General features: G+C 44.7%; 1 protein-coding gene across 1 annotated transcript in view; it reads right to left on the bottom strand.

The window, feature by feature from the left end:
- TMEM141 (transmembrane protein 141) overlaps nucleotides 1-19,528 on the bottom strand; it is a 42,965-nt gene that overhangs the window by 8,766 nt on the left and 14,671 nt on the right. The window contains exons 2-4 of the mRNA XM_077284591.1: nucleotides 16,397-16,463; nucleotides 14,691-14,774; nucleotides 13,490-13,597 (exon numbers count right to left, since the gene is read on the bottom strand). Of these exons, the coding sequence (XP_077140706.1) occupies nucleotides 13,490-13,597; nucleotides 14,691-14,774; nucleotides 16,397-16,463 (259 nt within the window). The remainder of the gene's footprint in view (nucleotides 1-13,489; nucleotides 13,598-14,690; nucleotides 14,775-16,396; nucleotides 16,464-19,528) is intronic.

The raw sequence follows: 19,528 nt of genomic DNA, 5'->3' as shown, positions 1-19,528 counted from the left end.
AAGAGCCATAAGGGAAAGTAGGTGATTCTCGGCCATCTGAAAAATACGATTCGCAACGTCCATTAACGACCCAGGCTGCGTACCTCCTTGATGGTAAATATAGGCAACGGTCACCTGGTAGTCAGAGAACAGTCTGACATGTCTACCCTGCAGGGGTATAAGGAACCCATTCAACGCGCGTTCTACCGCTAACAATTCCTTTAGATTGGAGGATGAGTTTCGTTCAGACTGGGACCACAGACCCTGGATCCAATTATTCTCCCAGTGTGCCCCCCAACCCATGGGGCTAGCATCAGTTGTTATTACTCGTGTTATCTGATTTGTCCAGGGTACCCCTCTACGAGGATTCGGTATGTGCGTCCACCAAATTAGTGAATTAGTGGTCTCAACAGATAGTGAAAATTTACTATCGAGATTAGCCCCCAGCCGACGAAAATTATGTAGAACATCCCACTGCACAGATCTGGAGTCAAACTGTGCCCAGAGCACCGCTGGAATACAAGAAGTAAGAGAACCGAAAAGTGACATCGCTCCTCTTAAGGAGACTACGGGATTACTAATCGTTCTGGTGGCCGTTCCGGCAGGCGACATTCCTGCTGACCCGAATCTATGATAAGACCTAAAAACTCCTGTGATTTTAAGGGCTGCAGACGCGACTTCTTGAGATTAATAACCCATCCTAAGTTATGTAATGCTGCTATCACCTTCCCCAACTGGTCTTTACAATGTGACTCTGAACGTCCCACAATCAATAAATCATCTAGGTAGGGAATTATTAGTATGTTTTGTTCGTGAAGGTGTGCCATAACCTCTACCATGATCTTAGTGAAAACACGGGGTGCAACTGCAACCCCAAAAGGGAGTGCCTGATATTGAAAGTGCTCTACCGTGCCGGCAAGTGAAACCGCCACCCTGAGAAAACACTGATGATTTACATGTATTGGGACATGATAATAGGCATCTTTTAGATCTAAGAAAACCATGAAGCAATTGTGAAAGAGAAGTTTTATTGCCGTTTTCACAGATTCCATTTTAAAGGATGGGATCAGCAAGAATTCATTCAGGCCTTTTAGATTGATGATGTGGTACGATATGACCCATCAGGTTTTTTTTATCAGGAATAAAGGGGAATAAAACCCTTTACCTCGCTCTTCCGTGGGTACTCTAATCAGAACCCTCTTTTGTTGGAGATCCTGGACTTCTGACTCCAGTGCCAATTGTTCTGCAGGAGAAGAACGGATGGGAGTTAATTTAAATTTGTCCTGAGGGATATGATGGAACTGGAATTTTAAACCCTCTTTAATGATACTGAGAATCCACGGACTATTGGTGATCTTCAACCAGGCCGGGTAGAAGGCTAAAAGCCTACCGCCCACCTGGACCGCCAGTCATTGAGGTTTTTTAGAGTCCCGAGAGGAGTTAAACATATATCCTCTACCTCTTCTTCTGTTGGAGTTATATCTGGTCGATTCTCTATTTGAATCTCTGTCAGATCTTCGGCGATAAGACCATCCTCTGTTGTAATCTCGCCTATAAAAGGGTTTTCTCAAAAGAGGGAACCGCTTTTTACTGTCACCCGCCATTTCTAGTAGTTCATCTAGCACTGGTCCAAACAAATGAACCCCTTCACAGGGGATGCCACATAGCTTTGATCTGGCCTGTAAGTCTCCTGGCCAACATTTTATCCAAAGTGCTCTACGGGCTGCGTTGGATAAGGCTGAGGACCTTGCGGCCAGCCTAACAGAATCCGCTGACGCATCCGAAAGGAAGGCTGCTGCATCTTGAATTATGGACATAGAAGATAGGATTTCATTTCTAGGAATCTTATCCTTGAGTTGGTCTTCCAGGTGGCCCAGCCACACCATCAATGACCGGGCTGTGCAAGTGGCCGCAATTGCTGGCCTCAGGGATCCCGCTGATGTTTCCCAAGCTCCTTTAAGGAACACATCAGCTTTCCTATCAAGCGGGTCCTTTAGGTTTCCTAAATCCTCAAATGGGAGAGAAGTTTTTTTGCACGCTTTGGCCACTGCTGCATCCAATTTCGGGACCTTGTCCCAAGAGGATGAAGCCTCCTCCTCGAAAGGATACCTCCTTTTGAATGCTGGTGAAAGTGACCCCTTCCTTTCGGGTTTCTTCCATTCTTTTGTAATCAGCGACTTAATTTTATCTACCACAGGAAAAACCCTTCGGGATTTGCGATCTATGCCCTTGAACATTATGTCCTGGATGGAACATTCTGACTGGGTCTCTTCAATCCCCATAGTGTTGTTGACGGCCTTGACTAGGTGATTAATCCTATCTAGTGACAGACAGGCTCGGCTAGATTCTATGTCCTCTGAAGATGAAGATGATGGAAGAGAATCCGAGCTCACAACACCTGTCTCTGAATCCACATCTGAGGCTGGGGATGAAATTTCCTTTATTTTTTTGGAAACTGTCTTGTGAGACCTGGACCTCATGGAATCTCTGACCTCCTGTTTAACCATGTCCCTAAGAGTAGACGTAAGGTCAGGGGCCTCCTCCTCAATTAAACGCTGTATGCAGGATCTGCACAGCTTCTTTTTATGTCCATCTGGAAGTGGCTCCGTACACATGGCACGCTCCCTATGCTTGGACTTGGAAGCACATTTTCTCCCCTAATAAGGAGAGAGGGAATACAAGGAGGGACAGCAATCAGAAAGCGTACTTTCACGTAGCTCACTTACCCATCCCTGCAGCGAATGGTACCGTGATCGGGGGGTCCTTCTTAGCCGGAGGTTCCTTAAGGCCTGAGGACTTGGTTGATTTCTGAGCCGCTTTAGCTCCACCAGTGCGACTACTGCCACTAGATCGCCGCTGGGAGCTCACTTGGGGCTCTTCCAACTCCTGCTGCTGCTGCTGTCAGACCAGCTGCGATGCTCCTTCTGGCGAATCCATCACGAGAAAGGATCAGGAGCACCTCACAGCCGACATGTGCTACCTTAAATATACCCCCATGGTACCACCCCCGAATGGGGGACAGCAGGATCTCCAGGTGGTGCGATCAGTACCAGGCGCTGATAGGGCATGCTTCCCAGGGTCGCGCCCCCGCCCCCAGCCGAGATTCAGCACGGCCCGGACAACAGGGCGCCGCCATTGACCGGGACGGCGCTACTGCGCATGCCCCGCCGCGTCATCAGGCCGCGCCGCCAGCCGCAACATCCGGAAACGTCACTTCCGGTCGCGACCGCGGCATTGCAGGCCGACACGCGCAGGAAGACGCCAGCACCGCCCGGAGCAATCAGCGCGCCCGCACCAGGCAGCGCACAGACCCCCGGAGGCCCCAGCAGACACGACCCCGCAAAGCGCAGCCCTGTATACTTACCAGGTACGTGCGCGGTCCACATTAGAAGTCAGCCCACGCCACCAGAGGCCGCTTCTCACTGCTGTCACCGACACAGACAGTACTCCTGCAGTGTGGTGCTTCCACAATCTGACCAGGCCGAGGTAGGGGACCCCCGCTACCTGCGTCGGCCTGTCAGAAGTGGGATATCTTCTTTAATCTTCAACCCTCTTCTTAGGGTACTGTCACACAGTGGCACTTTGATCGCTACGACGGTACGATCCGTGACGTTCCAGCGATATCCATACGATATCGCTGTGTCTGACACGCTACTGCGATCAGGGACCCCGCTGAGAATCGTACGTCGTAGCAGATCGTTTGAAACTTTATTTCGTCGCTGGATCTCCCGCTGTCATCGCTGGATCGTTGTGTGTGACAGCGATCCAGCGATGCGTTCGCTTGTAACCAGGGTAAACATCGGGTTACTAAGCGCAGGGCCGCGCTTAGTAACCCGATGTTTACCATGGTTACCAGCGTAAAAGTAAAAAAAAACAAACCGTACATACTCACATTCCGGTGTCCTTCAGGTCCCTTGCCGTCTGCTTCCCGCTCTGACTGACTGCCGGCCGGAAAGTAAGAGCAGATCACAGCGGTGACGTCACCGCTGTGATCTGCTTTCACTTTACGGCGGCACTCAGTCAGAGCGGGAAGCAGACGGCAAGGGACCTGAAGGACACCGGAATGTGAGTATGTACGTTTTTTTTTTTTTTACTTTTACGCTGGTAACCACGGTAAACATCGGGTTACTAAGCGCGGCCCTGCGCTTAGTAACCCGATGTTTACCCTGGTTACCCGGGACCTCGGCATCGTTGGTCGCTGGAGAGCGGTCTGTGTGACAGCTCTCCAGCGACCACACAACGACTTTCCAACGATCACGGCCAGGTCGTATCGCTGGTCATGATCGTTGGAAAGTTGCAGAGTGTGACAGTACCCTTAGGGTCTGCCTGAAGAGATTCCCCTGTCAGGGACAGGAAACCAACTGACAGGGGAGTGAGGTGCCGCCCTTTCATGTCTGAGGTTTCCTGTCCCTGAAGGGCGGATCCCCTCTCTCGTTGTGCTGTCATGGCGACTGAATAAATAGCGTTAAATAGGGGCAGAGCTGTGCTTTACATTAGTGTATTTTTTGTGCCTTTATTCCCCACCTATGCTGCCGAAATACCTTTGTAAAGGCGCCGTTTTGGGCTGTCACTCACGCTGGTCTGGTCATATGGGCGTGGTGACATCGCTGTTTCTCCCCCAGATCTTGCTCAGCTTTCCGTTGGTGGCGTAGTGGTGTGCGCATGCCCAACAGGCGAATCCACTGCGCAGCTGAAGGAAAAGAGCGCGATCTGCGCTATTCAGCGGTTTATCGGTGGGCGTGCGCAAATGGTAGTGCTCGGCTTCCCAGGGCTTCAGGAAAATGGCCGCCGCGATCTCCATCTGCGCACGCGTGGCATCCATCGGCCATTTTCCTGAAGCCCCGGGAAGCCGAGCACTACCATCTGCGCACGCGCAGCCTCAGGAAGATGGCCGCGCCCACCGATAAACCGCTGAATAGCGCAGATCACGCTCTTTTCCTTCAGCTGCGCAGTGGATTTGCCTGTTGGGCATGCGCACACCACTACGCCACCAACGGAAAGCTGAGCAAGATCTGGGGGAGAAACAGCGATGTCACCACGCCAATATGACCAGACCAGCGTGAGTGACAGCCCAAAACGGCGACTTTACAAAGGTATTTCGGCAGCATAGGTGGGGAATAAAGGCACAAAAAAACACACTAATGTAAAGCACAGCTCTGCCCCTATTTAACGCTATTTTTATCTCATCTTGAAAAAACGGGGTGACAGGTTCCCTTTAAGCATTTCGAGATGAGGAAACTTAAAGCCGCAATGCTCCTCTGGAAAATATGCAAATTGTCTCTTCAGAGAGGAAGATGACTAGAACTCTAGTGCCACCTATTGGAAGTAGCAATCCTAATAAATCCTTCCAATAGGTGGCACTAGAATTCTAGTCCTCTTCGGCCATGTGCACACGCTGCAGATTCCATTGCGGAATTTTCCGCAGCGGATTTGATAAATCCGCAGTGCAAAACCGCTGCGGTTTTTACTGCGGATTTATCGCGCTTTTTAGTGCGATTTCCGCTGCGGTTTTTCACCTGCAGTTTCCTATTGGAGCAGGTGGAAAACTGCTGCAGATTCCGCACAAAGAATTGACATGCTGCGGAAAATAAACCGCTGCGTTTCTGCACGGGTTTTTTCCGCAGCATGTGCACTGTGGATTTCATTTCCTTATAGCTTTACATGGTACTGTAAATGCATGGGAAACCGCTGCGGATCTGCAGCTGCGGAAACGCTGTGGATCCGCAGCGAAATCCGCAGCGTGTGCACATATCCTTCCTCTCTGAAGAGACAATTTGCATGTACTTGTACTATAAGATGTTTGCAGATGAATTACCGGTAGCTACCCATATGACCAAGCTATTTAATTCCTTTATGTTGGGATCTCCCATACCTGATGCTCTTTCCCATTCTTACCTGATTCTCATACCTAAATGATGCAGAGAACCCCTCGATTGTGCCAATTACTCTTCTCAGACCTGAAGATATTTACTTGCCTTCTAGCCAATAGACTCAATATTTGGTTACCACAATTGATTCACAAAGGCCAGGTGGGATTTGACCCTTTCCATCAGGGTGGTGATAACACTAGGAGAGTGGTGCACTGAATTGATGTGATCAATAGTAATAAGACACAGGCTCTTCTTTTGAGTCTGGATGTGGAAAAGGCGTTTGATCGCCTTAACTGGTCCTTTATGTTTGCGACAATGAAGACTTTTGGTGTTTCTGGTCCATTTCTGGTAGCACTAAGGGTGCTTTATAAATCTCCCTCCACGTCTATAAAACCCCCTTATCATATTTCATCCATTTTTAAAATCTCAAATGGTACAAGACAGGGGTGTCCCTTGTCACCTCTATTATTCGGCATGCGTACGGAAACTTTAGCAGCGGTTACCAGTCAAAATACTGATATTTCAGGGGTAGATGTAAAAGGTAAAATGTTTAAAATTTCTCTAATTGCAGACAATGTCTTATTAACTCTAACGAAATTTCATGTTACTCTGCCCAACTTGAAGGAGCGCCTCAGGGAGTATGGGATCCTGCCAAGGTATAAGATTAACGCATCAAAAACGGAAATGCATTCACTGAATATTCCACCAGATATATTGGACTACCTCAAAACAAATAATAAGTTACCCTGGAAAATAGATGCAATAAAATATCTGAGTGCTAACTTAACCTCTTCCTATAATACCTTGTATTCAAGTAATTTTCCATCCTTTTTAGAGACTTAATGGAAACCCTACTCAATTCCGCTTTGGGGTCGTATAGTCGCTGTGAAAATGACACGCCTCCCTAAACTAACTTATTACTTTGAGACTCTCCAGCTAAAAGGTCCCCTTAGGAGAACTGAAATCACGTCAAGCTAGCATATTGAGATACATAAAGAATGATAAATGCCATAGGATCTCTAAGCAAATACTTACGGCCCATAAATCTTGGGGAGTTCTCTTGGTCCCAAACATTGGTAAATACTATCGGACCACTCCTCTAAGGAGGAGTCCATCGTTGTCCTCTGAGATGACGTCGCGGTCACGCAACCGTGACGTCTCAAAGGTCCTTTGCGCAGTGCATCCCTGGGAACGGAAGCCGCCGCGTGCACCGCTGAGAGCCGGGAGAACTCCGGAGACCATCAGAAGGTAAGTATATCCCTATTTTTTTTTTTTTATTATTCTTTTTTTTACATGAATGTTGTACCCAGGGCCTGAAAGAGAGTCTCCTCTCCTCCAGACCCTGGGAACCATCCGAGACCACTCCCTGCACCATATGCGGCGACCTCAGAGCTCCGCACATGCCGTATAAGATGACCCCCGACTTATATGGCGAGTATATCACAAACTCTATATTTTAAATGGAAAAGTTGGGGGTCCTCTTATACGCCCAGTCGTCCTATACGCCGGAAAATACGGTACTCAAAACCACATTCAAGAAGTTGAAAAACCCATCAGGTGCGTCACATGAATTTTTGGAATGTGGAAGGAAAAAATTAACATCTACTTTTCTTTCACAAAAATTTTCCTTTAGAACTATTTTTTTTTACTTTTGCAAGGGTAAGGCTGCCGCCACACTAGCAGTATTTGGTCAGTATTTTACATCAGTATTTGTAAGCCAAAACCAGGAGTGGAACAATTAGAGGAAAAGTATAATAGAAACATATGCACCACTCTGCATTTATCACCCACTCCTGGTTTTGGCTTACAAATACTGATGTAAAATACTGACCAAATACTGCTAGTGTGACGGCAGCCTAACAGGAGAAAATGGACCTTACATTTTGTTGTGCAATTTCTCTTGAGCATGCAGATACCCCATATGTTGGGAAAATCTACTGTTTGGGCACACAGCAGGGCTCAGAAGGGAAGGAGCGCCATTTCACTTTATGAATGTAAAATTTACAGGCATAATTAGTGAACGCCATGTCATGTTTGGAAAGCCCCTGATGTGCATAAACAGTGGGAACCCCACACAAATGACACCATTTTGAAAACTAGACCCCCTTTGGCACGTTATCTAGATGTGAATTGAGCACCCTGTGCCTCACAGAAGTTAAAGAACTTTATAACGTGAAAATTAAAAAAAATTAAAACAATTTTCCCAAAAAAATATTTTTTAGCTACAAATTTTTGTATTTTCACAAGGGCAAAAGGAGAAAATGGACCCCAAAGTTTGTTGCGCAATTTCTCCTCAGTTCACCGAAACCCCCTATATGGTCAAAAACTACTTTTGAGGCACAGCGCAAAGCTCAGAAGGGAAGTAGCACCATATTACAGTGCAGCTTTTGCTGCACTTGTTTGAGGGTGCCATGTTACATTGGCAGAGCCCCTGAGGTGCCAGAACAGAAGAACCCCCCATAAGGGACCTCATTTTGGAAATTATAACCCTTTGGGAATTTATCTACAGATGTAGTGATGATTTTGACTCCATGTGTGTTTTCCAGAAACAGGCAGCAGTTGATGTTGCTGAGTGAAAATTGCAATCTGCCGTTGCAGTTACCAGTACGTTGCAGTCACCAGTACATTATGCCCAGCTCATGCTTCTGGAGACACATACCTGTAAATTAGGTGGACTCTCATCACTACAGAAATGCCAAACATATGGGTGCTAAATGTTGTTGTCATGGTCTGCCTGGAATTTCTGTTATGGTCCTTCTAGGGTTAATCCTATGTGGCCTCTCTTTGGTTTGGGGAGGGCTATAAGTAACCGCACTGGTGCCATGCTCGTTGTCAGTGATACGTCTGTTCCTGGCTGAGTAGCTGACCCTTGTATACCTGTGTATATTGCCTGCTTCTGTACGATTGCTCAGTGTATGACCCGGTCTGTTTGCCTTTTGATATTCGTCTGTTGATTCTGTACTTTCTGTGTTACTCTTGGTTCTACCCCGGCTACGTCCCCGACTTCCCGCCTGCATGTTCCCCTGGTACTGCGTTGCTTTCTCTGGCTTCTGACACCCGGCTTGCTGACTATTCTCCCCACTCTGCTGGGTCCCACTATCCCTGCTAGGAGTGCGGGACCTAGCTCCACCCCCAGTGCTCACGTGATTGCAGGTCCTGTTCCTCCTGCTGCACACCTTCTGCCATGTTCACATTCCACTGCAGAAGTCCCCGGGCTTCCCTCTCTGGTGGTGAGTCTGATACGTTGTCCATCACAGTTGTTTAAGCACACTGGGGCTCAGAAGGGAGGGGGGCATTTGGATTTGGGAATTTCTATGGGGAGCGAGGAGCCCATTTCGCTTTTCCAAAGCCTGTGTACTACCAGTAACGTGGATGCCCCCTATATTTCCGTTAACAGATGACAGATCTGAGTGGGGAGTTGCTTTTTTTGTGAACTGAGTTGAAGCTTTTATTGGGAACATTTTACACAATGTTTGGGATCATATTTATCTGGCGCACTACACTGAGTGCTTACTTTGGGGTTTCAATCTAAATCTCCGAGTGACGTGACCGATGAAACCCACGAAGGATCCATTCACTATAATGAGGTAGAAGAGTTACTCTGGACTCCGATTGACCTCTGTTCACTGGTGTCCTTTGCAGAAGTGCACAAAACTGTGGCCAACGGCACTTTTATGCAATCCTAAAAAGACAGACACAGCCGGATCACAGGTCCTATGGCATCCACAGTGCCTCCATCTGCCTCATTATAGGAAATTTTCCGCAGGGGGTTATGTCTGAATCACGTATTTTAGAGATTTACACGCTCAGTGCAGGATAAATGTGCACCAAGCCTTACTACGATCTTTGGGAGGCAGAATGAAAAAATCAACAGCATGTGAAGAATTGGTTTTATTTTACTTAGCAGGTGGAAGAAGGAAAGTGACCGACTTGTTCTCTGTTTTATCTGTTTTAGTAGGAGGGATGCAAGGTTGAGTAGCAGGTCTGCAGATGAGGTCAGGGGGGGGGGGTTAAGAGGAAGGTGAGAATTATTTGTTTGGAAATTGATGGGGTTTGGGGATAGCAAAGTAGAGTAAGGTTTCGTAGAGCAAAATCTGTAAGGGCATGGTGAGAGAGTAAGTGTGGGGAAGTAAAGAGGTGAGCACAGTTGATAAACAGTTGTAGCTCTTACTGGCTGGTCAGTTCAGGGACATTTCTGGTATATTTCTGCTGTACGCTTGAAAGCTGCGCAAGGAGACCTAGGTCAGAAACATGTCGCTCTATATTTATACACCTCCAGTTGTCAATTATACCAGGTGACTACAGAAGATATGAGCCACAGGGAGACAGGTCAGACAATTAGGAATGAGATGAATAGCCAGGAGATGATAAGAAAAGTTTGCTAGTTACTAAGCAGGAAAGGGAAACCTGAGCACACCAGAATAGATTGATAAACAATACGTGTGAAGTAGGATCAATGGATGTGAGGAATATTCTATTCAGGAAACATTTAAATGGAGCTCTCGCCTGTGCCACCATGGCAGCTTGGTGCCTGCTGAAGGCCTCCATTTTCACGAAATCCTAAAATATACGGCTCAAATTCCCTAAATCAGGGGTAGGGAACAATTGACTTGCAGGTAGTTTACGGCCCGCGATGGCATGGTCTCCGGCCCCTGGGCAGTTTTCCGGAGACCGCAGGACTTCGGCCGCCAACCCCATTTTGATGGCCACCAGCCCATTCATTTCTTCATAGACTGTGAGCATATATAAGCAAGATCCTTAGAACAGAATACAGAATCACAAAAAGTCAGACCCTATACCTAGTGGGGAGGAGGGCCGGAGTAACACAGGACACTCTCATATTAACTAAAACACATGAGAGCAAAAAAAAAAAAAAAAAAACAGTCCCAGATAAAAATGAACACATTTTATTATGAAAAAGTATTTATACACTGAAAACTAACAACAAAATAACATAATGACCAAGTGGACAGTTTTGGAATAGAGGTGTAAAGCAAAAGGTCCCACAGTATGTAAGTGGATGGGAAGACCAATAAAGTAGCAGCGATTTATATAAAGTGTCAGTGCTCATAGGTTAATATATGTCTCCATGGTGATTTAACCAGTCATTGCCTCGAATGCATGTGTATAGTAATAATGCTAAGTTAGTAACTATAATTAAGAAGCATAAATGCAGACTCCACAGTGAAGAGCTATATATAGATAGCATAAGTATAGAAGGTGTATATCATTTTAAGGCCGGGGTCACACTTGCGTGTGTAATGCGAGAAACTCGCATCAATACCCGGCACTGCCGCCAGCCTTCGGGACCGGAGCGTTCAGCTGCATAGAAAAACATGTAGCCGCACACTCCGGTCCAAGTGCCGGCGGCAGTGCCAGGTATTGATGCGAGAGACTTGTGCAAGTTTCTCGCATTACACTCGCAAGTGTGACACCGGCCTTATAATAAAGATGATGAAGAATGACATTGTCATAGGCAATAACCTGTGAGCACTGACATTTTATATAAATCGCTACTTTATTGTTTTTCCCATCCACTTAAATACCGTGGGTCCTTTTCCTTTACACCAATGTTCCAAATCTGTCTACTTGGTCATTATGTTATTAGTTTTCAGTGTATAAATACTTTTTCCATAATAAAATTTGTAACTTTTTATCTGGGAAGTTTTTTTTTTGCTCTTGTGTGTTTCTAGACTGTGAGCATGCAGCATTCACTAATGAATGCTGTGGTGTACAGAGCGAAAGATTACTGTCCAGAGTCAGGATGCTCTTTGCGGGTGGATTTAGCATGCTCTGCACTCTGGTGTAGATAATGAAGGCAGCAGTCTCGGTGTCTCCTATGTGATGTGTATACTGAAGTCTGTGTCTCCTATGTGATGTGTATACTGCAGTCTCTGTGTTTTCTATGTGATACATACTGCAGACCTCCCACTGTTTAGTTAAATAAAAGTAATGTGATCAGTTTCGCACTTTGAGGAGATATGGGGTCTAATATACATCTACGTTCAGAACAACCTGTAAAAGTAGTTGCGAGTAGCAACATCATCATTACCACCTAACCTCACTCCTCACCAAAGAGGAGCAGCTCCAGCCATCACATTAGGTAATTAACTGTTTGAGCAAAAATGGTAGAGTAATTTTCAAGTTGACAATTTTGTACGGCCACAAATTAGGTTATAAATATCCAAATGGCCCTTGGCAGAAAAAAAGGTTCCCACCCTTCCCCTAAAGGGAGTAAAGGGAGATTCCCATCTCCAAGATCCTATCCCAACAAGTAGTAGGTGCACGAATACAAATATTAGCAAATACCTCAAATTATAAATGTAGCTTTCCTCATGTGCAGGCATTGCAGGATCTTAGGTATCCATGGTTACGACCACTGATATAGTGACAGTTAGCTAGTTTCTAGTGGTTGTAACTAGAGATGAGCGAGTATCTTCGGCTCCCTCCTTATTCGGGAAGCTATAGCGCTTACCGAATAAGCTGCATCGGGAACCCGGGTAACTGGAGCGCTCCAATAATCCGCCGCTGCATGTGTCACGGCTGTATGACAGGCACCACACAAGCATGGAGAGCCTCAAAAAAACGGATAAAAAAAACCTATACATTTCTAATTGAAGGAATTTGCTAATATTATTACACCTTATACATATTGGTATATGATATTGGAGATGTGAATACCCCTTTAAAAGAAAAAGTAAAAAAATAAAATAAATAATCTTAACCTAAAAATTGAAATCACCCAATTTTTTCCCTTATTAAAAATCTGGACTAAAATAAATAAACATATGCTGCATTCACACAAATCCAATCAAAATATAAAACTAACCATACAATAAGCATTGTAAAAAAAAAGAAAAAAAGAAAAGCAACAGCAACATTTGCAGGGGTTTTGGTCACCACAACTCCTTAAAAATATGCAATAAAAAGTGAACAAAACTTTGTTTAACAATAAATCAGTCAGCTCACCAAACAAAAAAAAACCAAGCCCTCACCCAGCTCTAATGATGGAAAATTAAAGAAAAAAAAATATGGGTGTTGGGAAAAAGGCATCACATGGCAAGATTTTTAGGTGGGTTTTTTGTACTTTTTTCCATCATGTCGAAAAAATCCATGCAAGTTTGGTATCGCTGTAATTGAACTGACCTGAAGAATCATGTGGACAGTTCGCTTACCATACAACGAATGCTCAAGAACTAAACCTTAAAAAGGACGATTGCAGAACTGCATTTTATTTTGTATTTCATCTCATTCGGAATTATTTTCCAGGTCTTCACAGGTAATGCGAATGGTGTTAATCAAAACTACAACTGGTCCCACAAAAAGCAAAACAAAAAAGCAATTGTCTTACGGCTATGACAGCAGAAAAATAAAAGTTACAGTTCTTAGAAGTTGGGGGAAGAAAAAAACGAAAATGCAAAAATGAAAAATCACCTGGTTTTAAAGAGATTACAGGCACAAAAGGAGAAATCAATTTTACCTTTTACATTAAGTGAGATTATTATTTAAAGGGGCAGTGTTCACATGATGCAAACGCGGCTATACAAAACTGCAGGAGTATGTGATCATTTCCATCCATTATCGCCTTACCAATAGCCCAATGTGGAAGGTCACAGAGGTGTGTACATATCTACAGTTACCTGCGTCATGTAATTGCGATATCTGTCCTTTCTCCAGGTAGATCCACAGGTCAGTGCACTTCTCCGTTTCCCTCTTAGTCACTACGTAGCTGGCCACTGATCCTGCAACTGAAATCAGGTTCAGATGTAAAAGAAAACGGCGCCAAGAGGTGATCATGTGCTTAGCTGTAGTTTGTAAAATGGGGTCACTTATGGAGAACTCTGCAGTCCTGGCACCTGATGTGCACCCAAACAGTGGCTTTCCCCACATATGGGGTATCGGCATGCTCAGGAGAAACTACACAACAAATTTTAGGGTCCATTTTTTCCTCTTACCCTTGGCAAAATATATAATTTGGATCTGAAGTAAATTTTTGGGCAAAAAAAAAAGTTAAATGTTCCTGCTTTTTTTTCCCCACATTCCTGAAATTCCCATGAAGCATCTGAAGGGTTAATAAACTTCTTGAATGTGGGTTTGAGCACCTTGAGGGGTGTGGTTTTCAGAATGGAGACACTTTTAGGTATTTTCTGTTATATAGGCCCCTCAAAATGACTTCAAATGTGATGTGGTCCCTACAAAAAAGAAAAAGTTTTGTAAATTTTGTTGGAAAAATGAAAAAAAAAAAATAAAAAAATTGATGGTCAATTTTTAACTCTTATAACTTCCTAACAAAAAAAAATTGATTCCAAAATGGTGCTGATGTAAAGTAGACATGTGGGAAATGTTATTTATTAACTATTTTGTGTGACAGCTCTCTCTGTGATATAAGGGCATGAAAATTAAAAAGTTTAAAAATTGCAAAATTTTTGCAAATTTTTTTTTCCCACAAATGAATGCAAGTTTTACCATTATCATGAAGTACAATATGTCACGAGAAAACAATGTCAGAATCGTCAAGATCCGTTGAATCATTCCAGAGTTATAACCTCATAAAGGGACATGGTCAGAATTGTAAAGATTGGCCCGGTCATTAACGTGCAATCCACCTTCGGGGATAAAGGGGTTAATGTGGTACATTCTTGTTACCACACCTGTTTTAAGTTCTGCAGGTCACTAAATCAATAGAGTAATTGATAGAAACCAAAAGAATGGAAGGATTTGCGCACTGCAACTTGGCAGCTGTGGGGAACGGCACAATTGTTTTTATTTTTGGGGGGTAATGTTCCCCTTTATGTGCCATTACTCAGCAGACATCTACAGATCTAGGCCTGTTCTGCTTACCCACAGACAGGAGAATATTCCACCGCAGAGGATACCGCAGCCGCTTTCTGAACACACTCTGGATCACCAGTGCGGCACCTGTCCCTGAAAGCACAGGCATGAAGAGGTTAACACACGGTAAAGAGCACGCTTAGAAGCCTACATGCCAGTCCCCCATTCTTGAGTAGTGGCATTGCATGCATGAGCTCATGTGACAAATTTATTATTAATATTCATTTATTATTTTGTGGTATGTTTCCCATTTGTGGATTGTTGTAAATAAACAATCAATCAGTATTGTCTTTTTTTTTTTTAATCCACTCCCTCCTACCTACCCTGCCCCCCCCCCCAAAAAAAAAAATAAAAATTAAGATTAAATGAAGCACTACATATGGCTGGCGCAATCTGTGTTGTACAGCCGGTACCGGTTGAATTCGGTGTCATTTAAGACGCAAGGTGCCTTGTCAGCTGGAGGACTGCTGAAGGTCTCTGCCCCTCACCGTGGTACTCCTGTGAAGCCCACTCTCAAAGTGGATTGAATTGGAGACAGTGATTTTCACTTTTAAGTCTTTTAAAAACAAAAAAATATAGTGTAAAGAAAGTTATAAAAAAAAAAATTGGAACTTTTCCTAAGCAAATATGCTTTTATTTTATACTATCGCCGCTTCGATAAAAGCCCGATCTATCTCCATCTGAAAATATTTCACCTGCAGATTAAACGACAAAAAGAAAAAGTTGAAACGCAGAACTTGCTGTTTTTTTTGTTTTTTGACATCTCTCTCCACATAAAAAGCTCCCCCACCCAAAACAAAACAAAAACATTAATAAATGAATGCCATAAAAACAAAAGAGAAGACAATGATATAATTAGTGGTTTGTTTGTTTTTTTTCAAGCTAATTAACAGCACTTGGATTATTTTTCAGATTTTTCCGTTTCATTTAAATGTAAATTGAATGTTGTTCGGAACTACAATTTATGCCACAAAAAAACAAGCCCTCATCTTGGAAGTGAAAAAGCTTTGGTCTTGTTAAAGGGGAGGGAAAAAAACACAAATTAAATTAGTGTGGTCTGGAGGGGGCTAAACATTGTAGAAAGCAAACTGCAATAACCATGGTGGGAAATGTGTGGGGGGTGACGTAAATGGCGGCATCAGAAACTACAACTAGTGTCTCAGACATCACGCTCTCATAAAAAAAATGACAGAAGAGCAACAAAGAAAATCGTGGAAAGTAAATTGACAGATAAAGGTTAAAAAGTCACAAAATAATGTGCTCCTCTTGTCTGAGGTCTGCTGACATGTCATTCAGCCATTCAGGAAATTCTAAATTCCCTTCTGTTTTACTCTGCGACTCATTTTCTGTGTGAGGAATCAGTTTCTGGCTTTATAAGGGTTATGTGTCAATGTGCCGTTTTACATCCGGAATAGCAGCGGATTGAACGCTGCGTGGAGCCGCAGCGTTCGAGATAAACATCCGTGTCTCGCATGTGAAAACCAAGCTGTGGCGCTGGTACTTGGGAGCGGAGCGTGCAGCTCCATGTGTTGCTATGCAGCCGCACGCTCCGCTCTGGAGTGCCGGCGCCAGAGCTTGGTTTTCACATGCGAGACACGGACGTTTATCTCGCAAATGGAAAAGAGCCCTAATCCTGATAATCCGGAATGCAACTGAAATAGTTCCTGGTGGTGTTTCCACCATGGCCCCTAAATATCATGGGCAGGGACAATTACCTGTGATAAAGGTGACCACGCCCTTCATGAACGCCTGTGACTGGCACGCTGCATATCCTTTTAATCCCTTTAAAAAAAAATAAATTATAAATTATTCAGCCTTCTTTAATGTAGGGTGCGCCACAGGAGGTGGTAAGGGTTTCAATGTGAGGTTTAAAAGGACAGAGCAGAGTAAAAGGTTACACCGAGGCAGTGACATTGGGAGATTAGGGAAATGGTGGAACCTGTAGGGTATGTGCACTCGTAGGTGGGATCTCTGCAGAATTTTCCGCACCTGTTTTTGTAAATACGCAGGTAAACCACACTGCGGATTTACTGCAGATTTACAGCGTTTTTTGTGCGGATTCCTATTATGGAGCAAGTGTAAACCGCAGCGGAATCCACACAAAGAATTGACATGCTGCAGAATAAACAATGCTGCGTTTCCGTGCATTTTTATCCGCACCATGTGCACTGCGGATTTTGTTTTCCATAGGTTTACATGGTACTGTAAACTCATGGAAAACTGCTGCAGATCTGCAGTGTCAAATCCGCTGTGTATCCGCATCAAAATCCACATCGTGTGCACATACCGGTAAGGGTGATGAAGTCCGGAGAGGGATTTGAGCTGGCTAGTGGAAAGATGAATTCTGTATTGCCAATGTTAAGTTTAAGGCTATGTGCCCACGTTGCAGATTCGTGTGTGGATATTTCCGAACCGTTTTTGAAAAATCCGCAGGTAAAACGCGGATTTCCTGCGGATTTCACCTGCGGTTTTACACCTGCGGATTCCTATTGAGGAGCAGGTGTAAAACGCTTCTGAATCCGCACAAAGAATTGACATGCTGCAGAAAATACAACGCAGCGTTTCCGCGCTGTACTTTCTGCACCATGGGCACAGCGGATTTGGTTTTCCATAGGTGTACACCTGATGGAAAACTGCTACGAATCCGCAGACGCCAATCCGCTGTGGATCCGCAGGCAAATCTGCAAGAGGAAAAGGAGGCTGTAGCTAAGGTCGGGGTCACACTGGCGTATTGCATCCGATGTGAGAGCATCCGATGCGATATGCTAATGACACTCGGCTCCTGCTCTGCCATCAGCAGGAGCCGAGTGTCATGCGTCTGTGCTCCGAGCCTCTCGCAGAGAGCGGATCGGAGCACAGCTGCGGAGGAGGCGGAGAAATGAATTTCTCCATCTCCTCCATTGCCGGGGTCAGCATATAACGCACAGCACTCGGATGATATCTGAGTGATGTGCGTTGTCTCACTCGCACCCATAGGCTTATATGGGTGTGAGTGAACAGAGACTCAGCTGAGTGTCGGTGACAATCGCAGCATGCTGTGATTTCACTCACACACTGAAAACGGCAGAGGAAAAAAACGGTTATGTGAGCTGCCCCATAGAAGAATACTGGTCCGAGTGCTATGCGATTTTTTTATTTATTTATTTATTTTTTTAAAGCACTCGTCCGTATTACGCTCTAGTGTGACTCCGGCCTAATAGATATTCTAGTATTTTGGACAGCAGAGGCATGACCTCTGGGCCAGACAGGTAGATGTGAGTGTCATCAGCATCAAAGTGCTACTTTATTCAATGAACTCACCCATGACTTTTAGATGGAGCACACTACAGCCCCAGGACAGAGCCTTGAGGAAAACCAACAGAGTAGAAATGAGGTAATGTGGGAATGGGAGATGCTAAATATGTGGTTATAGAGGTATAAGGAGTTCCAGGAGAGGGCAAGGTCTGTGATGCCGAGTGAAGGGAGGATCTGTAGTAATATGGAAGGCAGAAGACAAGTCTAGGAGGAGGAGTACAGAGTAATGTAAGAGGCAGGGGACAAGTCTAGGAGGAGCACAGAGTAATGTAGAAGGCAGAGGATAAGTCTAGGAGAAGGAGCATAGTGTAACATACAAGGAGGAGGGCTAATTTAGAGGAGCACAGAGTAATGTGGAAGGAGTAGGACATGTCTAGAGGAGCACAGAGTAAGTTAGAAAGCAGAGGACAAGTCTAGGAGGAGCACAAAGTATTGTAGAAGGAGGAGGACAGGACTAGTAGTAGAAGTACAGAGTAATGTAGAAGGCAGAGGACAAGTCTAGGAGGAGGAGCACAGAAGATAGAGGACAAGTCTAAGAGGAGGAGCATAAAATAATGTAGAAGGCAGAGAACAAGTCTAGGAGGAGAAGCACAGAGTAAAGGTATGTGCACACGTTGCAGATTTTCTGCAGCTCTGCAGCTTTTTTTTCCACGCAGAAACGCTGCAGATCACCGTAAGTGATTTACAGTACAATGTAAATCAATGGCAAAAAAAAATGCTGTGCTAATGGTGCAAAAAAAACGCAGCAGATTCAAAAAAGGAGCATCTCAATTCTTTGTGCAGAACTGCTGCGTTTCTGCACCCATTCCATAATAGAAATCTGCAGGGGTAAAAAAAAATGCAGATTCTGACCTGCGTTTTCTGCCAAGAAATGCAGAATCTGCATGGAAAATGCACAGTCAAATCTGCAACGTGTGCATATAGCCTAATATAGAATGCAGAGCACAAGTCTAGCAGGAGCACAAAGTAATGTGGAAGGAGGGGGACAGGACTAATAGTAGGAGTACAGAGTAATGTAGAAGGCAGAGGACAAGTCTAGGAGGAGGAGCACAGAAGACAGAGGACAAGTCTAAGGAGGAGCATAAAATAATGTAGAAGGCAGAGAACAAGTCTAGGAGGAGAAGCACAGAGTAATATAGAGTGCAGATGACATGTCTAGCAGGAGGAGCACAGTAATCTAGAAGGAGGAGGACAGGACTAGTATGAGGAGTACAGAGTAATGTAGAAGGCAGAGGAAAGTCTAGCAGGAGGAGTACAGAGTAACATAAAAGGAGGAGGACAGGACTAGTAGGAGAAGTGCAGAGTAATGTAGCAGGCAGAGGACAAGTCTAGCAGGAGCAGAAAGTAATGTAGAAGGAGGGGGACAGGACTAGTAGTAGGAGTACAGAGTAATGTAGAAGGCAGAGGACAAGTCTAGCAGGAGGAGTACAAAGTAACGTAAAAGGAGGAGGACAGGACTAGTAGGAGGAGTACAGAGTAATGTAGAAGTCAGGGGACAAGTCTAGGAGGAGGAGCACAGAGTAATGTAGAAGGCAGAGGATAAGTCTAGGAGG

The sequence above is a fragment of the Ranitomeya variabilis genome, chromosome 2 (genome assembly GCF_051348905.1).
Source record: "Ranitomeya variabilis isolate aRanVar5 chromosome 2, aRanVar5.hap1, whole genome shotgun sequence".
NCBI lineage: Eukaryota > Metazoa > Chordata > Amphibia > Anura > Dendrobatidae > Ranitomeya > Ranitomeya variabilis.
This window is presented reverse-complemented; position numbering and strand designations above follow the sequence as displayed.